This window comes from Musa acuminata, chromosome BXJ3-3, assembly GCF_036884655.1.
Source record: "Musa acuminata AAA Group cultivar baxijiao chromosome BXJ3-3, Cavendish_Baxijiao_AAA, whole genome shotgun sequence".
Lineage (NCBI taxonomy): Eukaryota > Viridiplantae > Streptophyta > Magnoliopsida > Zingiberales > Musaceae > Musa > Musa acuminata.
This window is the reverse complement of record NC_088351.1, coordinates 8,124,007-8,139,387: the sequence shown is the minus strand read 5'-3', so window position 1 is coordinate 8,139,387 and position 15,381 is coordinate 8,124,007. Positions and strand designations below refer to the sequence as shown.

The 15,381-nt window shown below is 40.0% G+C and overlaps 1 protein-coding gene across 1 annotated transcript; it reads right to left on the bottom strand.

Annotated features, from left to right (window-relative positions):
* Positions 1-1,015: 1,015 nt before the first annotated feature.
* Positions 1,016-5,325, bottom strand: LOC103977875 (uncharacterized). Its single transcript, XM_009393522.3, has 2 exons — positions 4,299-5,325; positions 1,016-4,085 (listed from the first exon to the last, which is right to left on the bottom strand). Exon 2 carries the CDS (start codon positions 4,036-4,038, stop codon positions 1,102-1,104), a length of 2,937 nt encoding a protein of 978 aa, XP_009391797.2. The 5' UTR covers positions 4,039-4,085; positions 4,299-5,325; the 3' UTR covers positions 1,016-1,101.
* Positions 5,326-15,381: the final 10,056 nt, after the last annotated feature.

Sequence of the window (15,381 nt, the reverse complement as noted above, 5' to 3'; positions counted from 1 at the left end):
ATGAGCTTGGCCTGAAGAAAACAGCAGTTAATTCCTTAAAGAAAGAAAGAAAGAAAGAAAAATCTTCCTTTTTGAAGAGAAATGAAAATTGAAGTCTGATATTTCACTAAGAAAAAGAAAATAAGCACCTGCATCTTCTGGTGCATATGGAATCAACACTGTTTTTTGAATTGCCAAGGGTATGAAGAGAATAATAAGCACATAGATCACTGGATTGGAAGTGAGGAAAGATAACTGGCAAAATGCAGCTAATTCCAAAAGCATCCCAAGGTTCACTAGAGTCCAAACCCTAAAAATCAGCTCACCCCAGACACTTGTTGCTACTTAGGCCACTGATTTTATCAGCTCAGTGCTGTTCGAGTGTCAGCAAGGTCTCAGAAAGATCATTTATGTTCATCGGTATCCTGATGCAATCCCATGTTCAGTTGTCAGCAATGTTGAAATCTGGCATCTTGAATGTTGCTCAGTACTTTGCTCCAACTTCATTGCTTTTGTCCTGCTACCACCACCTTCATTCCCTGGTTACATGACACTCAGTCTAGCAAAGAAGGAAGCCAGAGGCAAAAAACTATGAGTTGCTAATGAGTCATGGAAACATGATGAACTGGAGATTCTCAATTTAAATCCTAATGTGTCAGCAAATATACTGCAGTTGCATTTGCATGCCTCAAGTGAGAATTATCAAGAAAGCATTGCGACTGAACATGTTCAAGTTCCTCAAAAGTGGATTCATAATCGATAACGAAATGTAGTCGGAAAAGAAGAACAAAGCTAAGCAATGTTGGACTATTTTTGTACTCAAAATAGAGTATCTTCCAATCAAACCCAGAAAACAAGCTTTGAAAGGTCACTGTCTATGTTTTACTGCTTTAGATTTGCAACCCATATCAACTATATTACACATGAATACGATGCTTTGTGCGATAATTTTTACTCTGCACCACTGGTTGTATAGAACTGATCGAGTTTTGTTATTCATCACAGATCTTAAGCTAGACATTACTAACAAAGTATGTGAGAACAAAACTGAGAATGAGGTGAATGTAGAGGTCAAGTAAGCCGAAGCGATACGATACACATTTTACATGTCCATAGCTAGCTTCATATCTTACTTCTATACCTGACCAACTTGGCTAGCGTTTCTTGAGCAGCCAAAGTCTGAAGATGGTTATGGCCAAGCATCACAGTCCTAATACTAATACAAGTTCGGCATAATTCTTCCCCGTTATCAAAAAGCCCTCCTCTCAGCAGCAACTTAGCTCGAGTCTCAAGCAATGTGGCTTTGAGGAGAGTCACATCTTGCCAGACATATTCATCCACCTTCTGGTTAGAATGGAGCCGATTTTTCCAGCACAAGGAACCTCGGTGCCAGTCCTGTATCTGTGACACAAATGATTTCTCCACCTCCTCGAGCACATTCGTGCATACCTTCAGGAGCTCCAAAGCTGAATTGCACCTCGAGAAGGTCATGAATGCCCGAATTGCTAATGGAAGTGCGGTCTTTTTTATGAAGAAGACCATGTCGCCTGGTTTGAGCTGAACGAGAGGGGGTTCTGATTTGAACCCGAAGATGAGGAATGCTGAAGCCCATAGATGGTCTAAGTTCGTTGCAGCGTTACCAACCTTCATGACTCCATGGACCATGGCCTTGGCCGGTGGCAGCCCCCCTCTCATCTTGGCAAACATTTGGGTGATCGGGTGGAACTGAATCCAGCATCCCGGCTGTCTCATTGTTCCCTTTGCCAGGCCTAGTTTTACCAGCAGGAGAGCTGACTCCACTTCATTTTTTCGAGCTTGGGGTGCTAAGCAGCAATTCGAGCCACATAAGAAAGCGATCGTGAGACCTTTCCCCCATTGATGGAAGCTTCCTTTTGTGGGTAAATTATTAGAAGCAGCTGCTAATATGGTTGAAGAAACTGGGGCAGAAGCAAGCCATGCACCAGTGAGGACCATTCTCGATGCAAGGCTTCTTCCCTTAGCTCGATCCAGTGCTGCAAAGCAAAACACGAGGACTTTCATTAAGAAAGTGTTGTTCCTGCAGAAAGCATCCTCACTACCACCCAAAGAAAAAGTATTGTCGTTAAGGGAGATCCTGTCGATCGCTTCGAGTAATTCGGATGGTGAAACAGCCAGCTCAGAAAGAAGGGAACCTATTACTGACAACCCAAAGCTCAACCTCCCCAACCTCTCATCGAATTTTTTCAGCACTTCGATCTCCTGAACCGAGTACTCCTTCCTCCTGCCTCTAAGTATAAGTAGTGAATCGGCCAAGGAAAGCAGTGGAAGTTGCATTGGCTCGAAGCTCATAACCTTGGATAGCCTCGTCGTGATGATCACATGGGTAGCTCCAGTGTTCCTCGGAATCAGATCATGCAGGTCTTTCCCTTCCCACCATTCCTTCTCTGTTTCAAGATTGTCGATGACCAGCAAGTAAGGGATATCTCGGAAGAGCTCCCTCTTTACCCTTTGGAACGCATCAAACTCTTGTTCGTCGAAGCTCCTTATCCTCCCTCTTTCCTTTTCTCCCTCTGCACTGACATCCAGACCCAAGTCCATTGACAAATTCAAAATGTTCTGCCTGAAGCACCTTGCTTCACCACCAATCCACAGAACCAGCTTGTATCTCTGAGCATATCGATAGGCAAATTCCAAGGCAAGCTCTGTCTTCCCTATGCCTGAGGTTCCATTGATACAGAATACATTCGCGTTGCCATAGCCTTTGCTGGCTCCACTCCTTGATTTTTTGTGCTTTGAGCGTTGCTTTTGAAGGCTTCTTCCTTTGCTCGTTAGCTCCATCACTGGTTCTATCCAAGCTTCTAAAGTAGGTTCTTTGCACTTCCTCATTTCTAGACTAATGTACTTCCCACTTGTTCTTACGGTATCACTCTCCTCGTCAGCAAATCCATCACTTGAGCCAGCTTTCACCATGGCGTGATTTGGATGCTCTATTTCATGAACTTCACAGCATCCAAAGAAAGCAGCCTCGATTTCTGTCAGCTCCTTCTCTCTGGCGCCGAAATGTCTGTTTCGAGGAAAGGGTAATTCTTCAGAAACTCCGTTTTCCTTCACCGTGCTGCTCTTCCTACCAAGTTTTGATTTTAGAATCCCAGCAGCCTTCACGATGCAGCTTCTCCAGTTGCTATCATTTGTTTCGAGCTTGAACTCATTGCACCTGGTCAACCCTTCAAATGCTTCCCTACACTCCTTATCCTCCAACCTCCCATCAAAGAGACTCATGATCTCTGAGTGCTCAGTATCAAACAATAGTGGAATGAGATTTTTCTTCTGAGCAAAGAACCTTATCTCCTCGACACTGAGAGGGTTAAGAAAACTTGATGGTGTCACCACAATGACACCAAAGGTCGCGGAGCATATGACTCGATCAGCAATCTCATGTCTCTGAGTATCTGAATACCTTTCCCTATCAGCGACAAATGAGGCTATTCCCTGGAGCTCAAGCTCAGACTTGAGCCATTTACAGAAGCGACTGAGATTATTGTTAAGGCCATGGAATCCAATGTAAACATCACAGCTACGGAGCTTGGCATTGGAAGAAGGAGAGTCCGAGCATTTTGTAAACGAGATACGAGGGACTGGGAAAGAGAACGAGATACGAGGCGGTGCTGCATCGGAAAACTTGGGCTTCTGGTCGATTTGGTCAGCCACAAAGTCGTATCTTTCTGATGGAGGAGTGTAGGAAGTGCTTGGGATGTCATCAGAATGTGAACCAGAGTATGAAACTGGTGATGGGACGGTGGTCGTTGGTACAGTGTTGTTCTCACTCGGTGGTTCTAAGGCTCTCGGAGATATGTACGGTGACTGTAATGCTGAGACAAATGCAGAGGATGGTGGAGAAGGTGAATTCAAGTGTGGAGAAATCGATATGGAAGGTGAGATGGGGACAGATTTCTCCCCATTCTCGGATGAAGGTCCTGCTATTTTGATGGTTAATATCTTTGTATTTGGTTCAGTGGAATATGGGAAAACATCAGTGATAGGAAGGTCATGAGGAGCCTCAGCTGGAATTGGTTTATCCATCAGTAGTTGGCTACAGAACTTGATAATACTTGCAAGTGTGCTGAGTTCTACTTCCAGCAAAAGATGATTCAGATTGAAACAAAAAACAAAGCGGAATCAGTACATGCTGCATGGAAAGTAGTTCTTCCCCATTTCACATTGGAAAGTAGTTCAGGACATACTTCAGGCATGGGTTCTCATGGACTAGAAATTTTTGTTGAAGAACCAAAAAGAAGAGGAAACAGAAAAGGAGAAGAGGGAAGGTAGAAGGAACAACTTACAGAGAGGGCGTAGCTGGGTGTTCATGTATCTGGTGTCGGATGTTCATCTCGGGTACAGAAGTTTGACACATTTCTGTGAAGATGAGATCAAATGTCTCGGAGCAACAACATGTGAGGAGGAGACATCAACCTGTGACCATATTGCCTCCGCCCATACCTCCTTTTATTAGAACAGATGCAAAGATCTGAACAGTTGTCTCATCAAAAATGTATCACGAAGGAAGAAGCCAAACCTACAAGGATTAAATGGAAAGTACAGTTCCTGTCCACTATGAAGTAACAACGATTTGCAACTAAAAAGGATAGGCAAATTGATTTGTTTCAACACAAAAGAATGGCATCGAAAGGTGCAGCTCCAAAGGCACAAAGATCACACGTTTCCCGAAGTAAACGAGATCACGAGCAACCCATCAAAGGAGAACCCAAAAAGAAGCAACACCGAGGCTCAAAAAGAAACACACATTTTCCTAAAGATTGAATTCCATCTCAGGGGGGGGGGGAAACAAAAGGAGGTGAAGCAGCTTGTTGCCTCCCCATGGAAACAATAGTCACCATTACCAAAGCTTTTTAGTAGTTTGTCAATCTCAAGAGAGGTAATCTGACGCATGCATGGGGTTGATCTGTAAATGCTGTGGTGTTCATATAACATAAGTTTGAAATAATGTCGTGAAGGTATGGTTGCACAGTAGACTGGGTGGGGTGCTTTGAATGGATTACGATGACACACTGTCTTGACTTTGTTTTATGTGTTGGGAATCCTTTATTTAACTCTCTTCAAAGAACAATGTCTTCACAAGAAATAAAAGGGAGGGCTGAAGGGAGCATTGGGAGGGGAACCAAAGCTCAGATCTTGTTGGCGAGGGGGGATTCAGAGGGTCAGAAGAAGACAAGCTATAATATTGCTGGAGGGAGGCTGAACAGTGTACTCATCTGGCAGTCGGCTCGTGCTGTGGTATTTGGAGCAAAGGCTAGTCCAACTGCAACACCGAGGAAGGTAGGGGTCCCCAAGCATTCAAATTCACACTTGGATTCTCTCTCTCCCTCTCCCTCTCCCTCTCCCTTTCTCTCTGCGTAACTCTGACAATTTCTGCAGTCATGGCAGTCTAAAGCAGGCCTAAGCCAACTATTTTGGATGCTCTCTCTGCTGTGGATGCTGACTCATGTGTTGACCAAGTCATCCAATGGCCATTTAGCTGCTCTTTCACTGTCACGATGAAATCCAAGTAAGCTATTCTGGTGGATAGATGATCTCAAAACCTAGAGAAGAAGAGTGGTGGTGAAAGAGAGAGAGAGAGTAGACATGTATGTATACCACTAAAAAATAACATAAAATACAAATAGCAGAGTCCAGGCCACAGGCTCATTCAAAAGAATAAACCCAAAAGGTGTTGGCAGCCGCGAAGGGCCATGTTAGGTGGGACTGCAAGGATGAATCTGAAGTTGAAATGCCCCAAAGGGACTTTGTCTTCCAGGACAATCACAGTAAAAGGACCATAAAACAAAGCATAGAAGCATTTCAGTGGTGGGTTGTAACTTGCAGCAGTATCTTTTGCAGCAGTCTTGTACATGAATAAAAAAAGATTTATTCTGTCACAGAATATGGGAATCTATGACAAATCATGGATCACTCTGTATTTAATTTCTGAAAACATGACATGACCAACCAGTGATCAGCTGATCATTCAGTTGTTTCCATGAGGATGATGAGCTGATGAAATGTTTCTTGCAACATTGTACCAACTAGAAACAATCATATGGAGTTTCTTTCACATCTCCCTATTTTTTCACTAGAATATGTTCCCCTTGTCATGAAATAGTTTTTCCGATAAAAGGTTAAAATCTTATGGTTTGGCAACAATAATAGTAAGTATAATATATAAGGACCTAATTTAGAGATCCACATTTTGAAAGGTCAAAATGCAAAAAAAAAAGTTCTCTATAGAAATGCAGAGAAATTTAAATGAGATCTGACAGATTTGCAAAAGTAAGTCACTTAATTGTACAAGTGCTAATGCCCATGATTTTTGTAGCAAGTGGTGCCCTGGGAGATAGACAGGAAGAGTGTTAATGAGGGCAGCATGTCGAAGCATCTTATCACAAAATGATTAAAAAGAAGCTGAGTGGAAGAACTGCATTATTGTTGAGTCCTTAAGCTTCTAAATTAAGTTAAAGAACTAGATCAATATATAGAACAAATCTATCTTTAAATCATGAAGACAGATCCCACCACTAGAAGCTTGGTTCTTTTCCATCAATATTGTGCAAGAATGACAGAAAGCACATACAAGAACATTGGGATCTCTCCTCCTCATGTAAGAACTCCTTGGAAGAGCTTCCCCTCCAACCGATATCTTTGTAATTGCCCACACAAAAGTAGCAAATATTTTGGGACCTTCTTCCTGAAGTAGTCTTCTACCGATCGCTAAAGGACTTCCAAAAGCCATAGGATCGAGAATAAAGACTCCGACATTCACATTAGTCATGTGAGCCGTGTCCATCCGAACAAAAACTGTCCTCAAGATTTTAAAGATGGTGACACAATACAACATTGGCACATGACCAGAGATGTTCTATCTTGGTATAATCAGTATCATAACCTATCATGCCCACCATCACTTTTGCAGAAGAGCTCAAAGGTCTGCAAGGGCAATCGAATCATCAACCACCTCTTTTTGAAGCTCCTCCTGAAGCAGCTTTTATAACCATTTGGCAGCATCCAACATATTTACCTCAAGCATGCATGTGACCAGTGATTTTGGTGCACTGTACCGGTATCAGGTGTCTTCCTCCTGAGAGGGACACTACCTGCACTTCTCTGCCGGTGAAAGGCCAACAATGGCAAGCAAGCGACCACAGCAAAAAGAAAGATGACGACTGATAGAGCAGAAAATGCACCTCCTCCCCAAAGCAAGTGTGTTCTTCTCATAGGAAAATATAAAGTTCTTTGTTGCCCATACACATTAAATTAGGAGGGCTTTTCTACTTCTACTATATGCTCCTGATCATATTCTTGCAAATTATTTTTGCAGTTTCATGCTTCTTCCATCGAACATGCTCGTTGAGAATTAATGTCAGCTCTCAACTCAAAACCCAAACTTTTCAGGAAAGGACTTTGAGGTTCAAGTACTTGCTCTGGGTATTTAGGAAACCATGTACTTCCTTAGCCTGAAGAACAACACATGATCTGTTGATGCATCAAACCCTGAGAGAGGTGCTTCTCGCAGTCACTTTTCAACATGAAACGACAGATGATGCTGCTGAGACAATAGCTCGACTCTATAGTGCCAAAGATAAGGATGGTGACAGAACCTGACAACCTAAATCCAAAATCCAAAATTCATTGTATGAATCCAAGGATCTGTATCTGTATCTAACCCAATACCCGATCTGAATCCGTTTAAAATATGGAGTACCAAAAACCTGACTTCCATCAGGCAATCAATCAGCCAACCCTGCTGCCATCCTCAGATATATGAGAAGATTAAGAAAGAGAAAAGTAGGTAAGGTCCAAATGTGGAGCACGAAGGAGATCGAGACATGAAGGAGACACACTTTCTAGCTCTCCTGAGAAGGAGTGACATGTTTGCTAACCTTTTTGTCGAAGAGATGAGTGAAACAATGTCGAGCTACTTTATTGTCATTCCCAAATCCTTTATTCAAAAGGTTTGACTCATGCTGTCTCCCATTTCAAGTTGGAGATATCAGTTATTTATCTATCTCACTTGTGCTTCATTCATTAATTTCCATGGATCTCGAGTTCACTTGATTGAGGATTACTTATAGTTTGATGATAATGCATAACAATTAAGGTGGTGTTTGAACAGATTGATGTTAGTCCGACTGATCAAAACATGTCCATTGGTTGATACAAATGCTCCACAAAACCCATTGTGGTAGTCCAGCAGTGGCATTTGTGTGTTGGCCAAGGGGCAAAGTGAAGTGGGAGAAGCATATAATAAATACTACAAGTACCAAAATCAAACTTCAACTAATCCACAGGAACTGCTTCAATAATTTAATCAGATCGTGAGTGACTCGATCTTTGAACCACAGGCATTTGAAAGTTCTTGATTTAAGAAAGCCATCATGATTTTATCTATCTGATGGGTCGTGGTAGAGTGTAAGAAGGTTTTTTGATGAATCTTTTAGGTTGTGAAGATTTGTGTGCCTCTTCTTTTTAGGTTGTGAAGATTTGTAGGAAGTGAGACTTCTCATTTCTGTAACTCTTCACAAAGATTTTTAGTATGCTCTTGGTGAATACATATATGAATAATAACATGATTTTTTTTCTTTTTTTTTAGGAAATAACTATCATTTCTGTAGCTCTTCACATATGTTCTTGGTGAATACATATATGAATAATAACATAGAATTAGATAACTATTTTGAAAAACATGAACGATAGGCGATCATCAAAAGTTGAGTAGGAACCTCCTATATGTTCTCCAAAAAAAAAATAGCACGACAGATATAAAATAAATAAATCAAAATAAATTATAGATCATACGATCATAATTTTCGAGAACCAATTTTGATAGCATAAATAAACTAGAACAATGATCAACCTCAAATTTCATATTAAGTCATGAGGAGCACCCCTCTATTTATGATTAGGAGTATGATATGGATTTACTTCATCTTTTCCGACTGCTGTTGGTAGTGAATCCATACCAAATGACTAAACATCTTCATATACTGTTAGGAGTATATCCTATTAAGTGTTTGACCAATGCCATGTGTTATTATAGTTTATACTTCCAAAATTGATTTTCAAGAGTTTTGACCATATAATCTATGGTTTTATTTTGATTTATTTATTCTACATTCACTATGGCCAATTTTTCATATGTTTTGAGCAAACGTATAAAAAGATTCCAACTTAGCTTTTATTGATTGCTTGTTGTTTATTTTTTTTATAACAATAACTTGATTCTATTTCAAACACTAGAGGAGCATTGTCTATCACCAGAGTTACATCAAGGCACTTCAACTTTATACATTTTCAGCTTAATCATTAGAGTTTAAATTTTTTTTTTATAAAATATGGATATTTATTAAATATTTAAAAATTATTTTAATTAAAGTTATTATTAACTTTTTATATGCTTTAAGTTATGATTATGTGAAAATATGTCACCTCATGTGTATTCAAGATATAATTTTATTTTATGATAATCTCAATAACAAATGGAGAAATAATCTAGCTACCACATTGAACGGCTCTCCGACTCTCCTATAATTAATAGGGATCAGATAGGTCCTTTTATCATATCAATCATGTATCTTATGTGATTTTCAAAATTGATGGTCACATATATCAATTCATCTAAAGTCATCAAGCAACATCAATATAATGAATTATATCCTAATTAGTCCTCAATTGGCTTGGATCCTAGTTGAATCGGTTGAATCGACTTAAATCAAGCATACTTTACCTAAAACCTAATAGAAAAACTAGTTTGGAATCATTCTTAACTAGTCTAGCTTAGACTTAAGTGTAATTTAAGTTAAAGAAGCTTGAACCGATCTAAATCAATTTAAAATCATATTGAATCGATCAGAATCGGTTAAACTGATTCAGTTCATGTTTAATCTATAGGTTAATTGAGCTCAAACTCTTAAAACGGATCAAAACAGCGCTACCGGGTCAAATCAGGCCCGAATCCGCCCTAATACAGAGGCCGAAATTAGATCAGTGCCGCTTAATACTTACTGGGCCGGACGTGGATGAGCCCAGATTGCACTCAAGAGGAAGGGGGCACGGGTGGGTTGCAGGGTTCGGCCGTGATTGGGCTGACGTAGGTGGGCTACGTAATTATGGGCCGTAAGAAGATAGCAACTCAGCGGTCACCCAGCCGGACCCAAGCCGCGATTGGGTCGTTCCTGGGCCGAAAAGTAGGCCATAAGATGGGCCACGACTCTACTGCAGTCAGTGGACCAGAAAGCGCTATGCAGCGGGCTGCTCCAGCCCACTAACGAGCCGGGCCAAGCCCGCCAAGCCGTCGCCTTGATCCAGTCGATCTGCTGGACCCGAGATGAACCGGAACCCATCTTTAAGGTCGCCCCGGACCGAGCCACAGTTTGGGTAAGTTCCGCACCTGGCTCAGGCCAAGCTGGAGGCCGTGCTGGTTGGGACTTATTACGGCCGACCGCTTGGTCTGACTCAGATCCGACCAGAGTCAGATCAATTTTAATTCCGATTTTCTTTTCTTTTTTTATTTTTACATAGATAAAAAATTATATGATAAATCTAGTAATGAACAAAAAATCTCAGAAATATAGTACCTAAGTTTCAGACTAGCATATTCATTTAAATAAAATATAAACATGATTTATAAAATCATAAAACTAATTTTTATAAAATAAAATGATAAAAAAACTAATAAACGAGTTAAAAATTCGGTAAATCATGAAAAATACAGATTCGACTTTATACCATTAGCAGCAAGTTAGATAAACAGTATTATCATATTTAAAATCTCTAATTTGGTTTTAAAAAATTTCTAATCTTAGATTTCATATATTATATTTTAAAAAATTGACACAATTGATAGAAATTTTTAGAAAATATACACTAATCCTAAAAAAAATTATCTACTTTTAATACTAAAATAAAAATTATAATTTATTAAATTAGAAGAGTTGGGAGTATTTACTTTTGACCTCACTTTATTACGAAAGAGTTGGGAGTATTTATTAAATTATAATCTTATTAGCTTAGGACTCTAATAAATTTTTTTGAGATTAATATTTAATTAATATAATTTTATTAATTAACAATATACATAGTTTAAAATCAATGTTTCGCACGAACAACTTGGCTTTGATACCACTGTTGGGAAGTCTAAAGGCGACATGACAAGCGCAACAAAAAAACAGAAAACAAAAACCTCAAGTTTCCTAAAGGTGTTCGTCGTTGTACCAAGATTGATGTGTAAAAACCTATAAAACTTAAATCTACGTGTGAGATAGTGTTTATATAGGAAGATCGTATATCCCTGAATTCTTATAGATCCGTGGGATTTGATGAAGGAGTTCAAGTGTTCTCCTCTCTAACGATGATCCATATAATAAGGCTGCGACGACGCTCCTCAAATCGCTATACAAATCTCCACACCTGCTATCTAAGGAGGAAAAAGGAGATGAGAATAGGATGTGGCAACCAAGAAGCCTCAACATATTAGCCTTGGTTCCCTCCTATTTATAGAGGCCCTTAGTTAACTTAACCCTAATAGATCTTGCCATATTAGGTATTGGATCTTCATCCAATTACCCAAGCCTTTTAGACTAGTGGGTCTCTACCCAATAATATTTTATTAGCTCTTATTGAATCTCATCTATGAGATCTAATAATTCAGGGGCTTATTGGAAATCCAATAAGTTCGGGCATCGAGCCAAGAAGAGCGGATATTGTGCCAAGGAAATCGGAGTTGTGTAGGTCAACTGGCCGATTGGGTAATAGGCTGTAAGAGAGGTCGATGCGTCGAACAATCGGACGAGGCGTCGATGAACCAATGATGTACCGGACAACATCTGATTAGCTTAGTATTAATTGTCTAGATCGAAGTAGGTTTTATATGTGCAGGATTAACTACGATAACAAGGCATAAAGCAAAACGAAGTCTCGGAGTAAAGGATGTGATTTTGTTGGGAGTTCGAGAGTTCATTGGAAGTCCAGATATCCATCGAAAGTTCTGACGAAATTAACCGAAAAGTCCAGGAGCTTGCTAAAGAAGCTCGTCAGGACTCACCAAAAAGATCATCGTGAAGTCCAGGAGCTTGTCGGGAGTCCGTTGGAACATTGCCGAGAGATCGTCAGAAGCTCGCCAGAAGAAACCTAGACTTACGAACTTGTTTAACTTAGTAGATATCTTAGATTTCGTAGTTTGTACATAATTAGGATTGAAATTGAGCCAACCCAATTAGGGGCTAGTTGGGCTCATGTATGGACTATGTCCGACCCAATGAAATGCCCAAATAATGACCCAACAGGTAGCACCGTCGTGGCACAGTCTCCGAGATTATGTCAAGCGATGGTATTGCCCAGACACAGTCTTCGAGAGGCTGTCAGGCGATGGTACCGCCCAGTGTCAGTGTAAGTGTTAAACTAGCACTAGCGGTGGTACCGCCCAGATACAATCTCCGAGAGACTATCAGGCGATGGTATCGCCTAGTGTCAGTGTTAGACTAGCACTGGCGGTGGTACCGTTTATACCCGAGATGAGACATTTTTAGGCTCCAAGTTTGAATCAACTTGAAGCCTATAAATACCCTTCTCATCCCTGGTTAAAGAACACATAATTGAGAGCAAAAAAAGAAAGAAAACTTTATTTTACTTTTGTGTGAACTCCTCTCAAAGTTCTAAGTGTTAGAATAGTTTGAGAGAGGAGTAAGTAGGAGTATAAGAGTTATCTCCCAAATATGATAAAAGGAGAAAGAGCTGTAAAAGGCAGTTAGTCTTCACCTATTGAAGGAAGACCGATAGTGGATGTCGGTGGCCACGACGGAAGAGGAATCGGTGGAGTGGATGTAGGTCACGACGATCGAACCACTATAAAAATCTGGTTTGCGTTTCTTTTGTGCAATTTACCTTACTGCAAACCTCCTTACTTCCTTACTATTTTCAATACGTTTACGAACACACTTTCAAGTTTAAGCATATTTCCGGAACCGATTTTCAATGTACGAAAGAATTTTTCGAAACCGATGTTTTTATCCGATGCATTAATTCACCCCCCCCCTCCCTCTCTTAGTGCCGACTTATTCCTAATAGATCTTGCCATATTAGGTATTGGATCTTCATCCAATTACCCAAGCCTTTTAGACTAGTGGGTCTCTACCCAATAATATTTTATTAGCTCTTATTGAATCTCATCTATGAGATCTAATAATTCAAGGGCTTATTGGAAATCCAATAAGTTCGGGCATCGAGCCAAGAAGAGCGGATATTGCGCTAAGGAAATCAGAGTTGTGGAGGTCAACTGGCCGATTAGGTAATAGGCTGCAAGAGAGGTCGATGCGTCGAACAATCGGACGAGGCATCGATGAACCAATGATGTACCAGACAACATCTGATTAGCTTAGTATTAATTGTCTAGATCGAAGTAGGTTTTATATGTGCAGGATTAACTACGATAACAAGGCGTAAAGCAAAACAAAGTCTCGGAGTAAAGGATGTGATTTTGTTGGGAGTTCGAGAGTTCATTGGAAGTTCAGATATCCATCGAAAGTTCTGACGAAATTAACCAAAAAGTCAAGGAGCTTGCTAAAGAAGCTCATCGGGACTCACCAAAAAGATCATCGTGAAGTCCAGGAGCTTGTCGGGAGTCCGTTGGAACATTACCGAGAGATCGTCAGAAGCTCGCCAGAAGAAACCTAGACTTACGGACTTGTTTAGCTTAGTAGATATCTTAGATTTTGTAGTTTGTACATAATTAGGATTGAAATTGAACCAACCCAATTAGGGGCTAGTTGGGCTCATGTATGGACTATGTCCGACCCAATGAAATGCCCAAATAATGACTCAACAGGTAGCACCGTCGTGGCACAGTCTCCGAGATTATGTCAAGCGATGGTATTGCCCAGACACAGTCTTCGAGAGGCTGTCAGGCGATGGTACCGCCCAGTGTCAGTGTAAGTGTTAAACTAGCACTAGCGGTGGTACTGCCCAGATACAATCTCCGAGGGACTATCAGGCGATGGTATCACCTAGTGTCAGTGTTAGACTAGCACTGGCGGTGGTACCGTTTGTACCCGAGATGAGACATTTTTAGGCTCCAAGTTTGAATCAACTTGAAGCCTATAAATACCCTTCTCATCCCTGGTTAAAGAACACACAATTGAGAGCAAAAAAGGAAAGAAAACTTTGTTTTACTTCTGTGTGAACTCCTTTCAAAGTTCTAAGTGTTAGAATAGTTTGAGAGAGGAGTAAGTGGGAGTATAAGAGTTATCTCCCAAATATGATAAAAGGAGAAAGAGCTATAAAAGACAATTAGTCTTCACCTATTGAAGGAAGACCGATAGTGGATGTCGGTGGCCTCGACGGAAGAGGAATCGGTGGAGTGGATGTAGGTTATGACGATCGAACCACTATAAAAATATGGTTTGCGTTTCTTTTGTGCAATTTACCTTACTGCAAACCTCCTTACTTCCTTACTGTTTTCAATACGTTTACGAACACACTTTCAAGTTTAAGCATATTTCCGGAACCGATTTTCAATGTACGAAAGAATTTTTCGAAACCGTTGTTTTTATCCGATGCATTAATTCACCCCCCCTCCCTCTCTTACTGCAAACATCCGACGCTTTATTCGAACCTTTGACCCATCATCCTCTCCTTCGATGTATTACCTGATCTATCGGTATATTGACCTCTCATAATATCTGATCTTCTTGATGCAATGTTCAATTCTTCTGGCCCGATGCTTGAACTTATGGTACGAAGTCTATCTTCCAGCACGTCGACCAATCCTCCGATCGGACATTCAATCTTCTAACATAATGCTCTCCGGCCCAATGTCTGATTCTCCTTCTTCAATTAATTTATCTTTCTATGATCGAAGTTAATCCTACGTCACTCAAATGCTTATTAGATCATAACTTTATCAATTGATTTCATCATCAAAATTCGATAAGTTTATCAATTGATTTCATCATCAAAATTTAAGATTCAAAATAAATATCTTTTAAAATTTCAGAATATGAATCCAATTGTGTAAAATTATTTTCAAATAATTTTTTTTTTATATCCTTTTTGTATCTTATTGATTAATAGGCTAAATAGAAGAATGTTAGATTATGTAGATCTATTTAATTAGATAAGATATATTATGGATATGATTGAATTTTGATTATGATTATTGACCAATGAAAAGAAGGTCTAATTAAGATTCATTATGAGATGTCGTTGATGTGAGGAACTCTCATAATTACTTATCATAGACCCTTTACTCTTGCCTATAAATAGACAGGATCTCCTAGGGATACATCACGAGAACATAACAATATAAGAGTGCGTGATATAGTAGAGAGATTACGGTTCTTCTCTCCATCTCACTTTAGTCACGTGAACGGATTATAGTAG

Coding starts and splice junctions, on each gene's coding strand:
- LOC103977875 (XM_009393522.3), bottom strand. CDS start 4,038: ATGGATAAACCAATTCCAGCTGAGGCTCCTCATGACCTTCCTATCACT.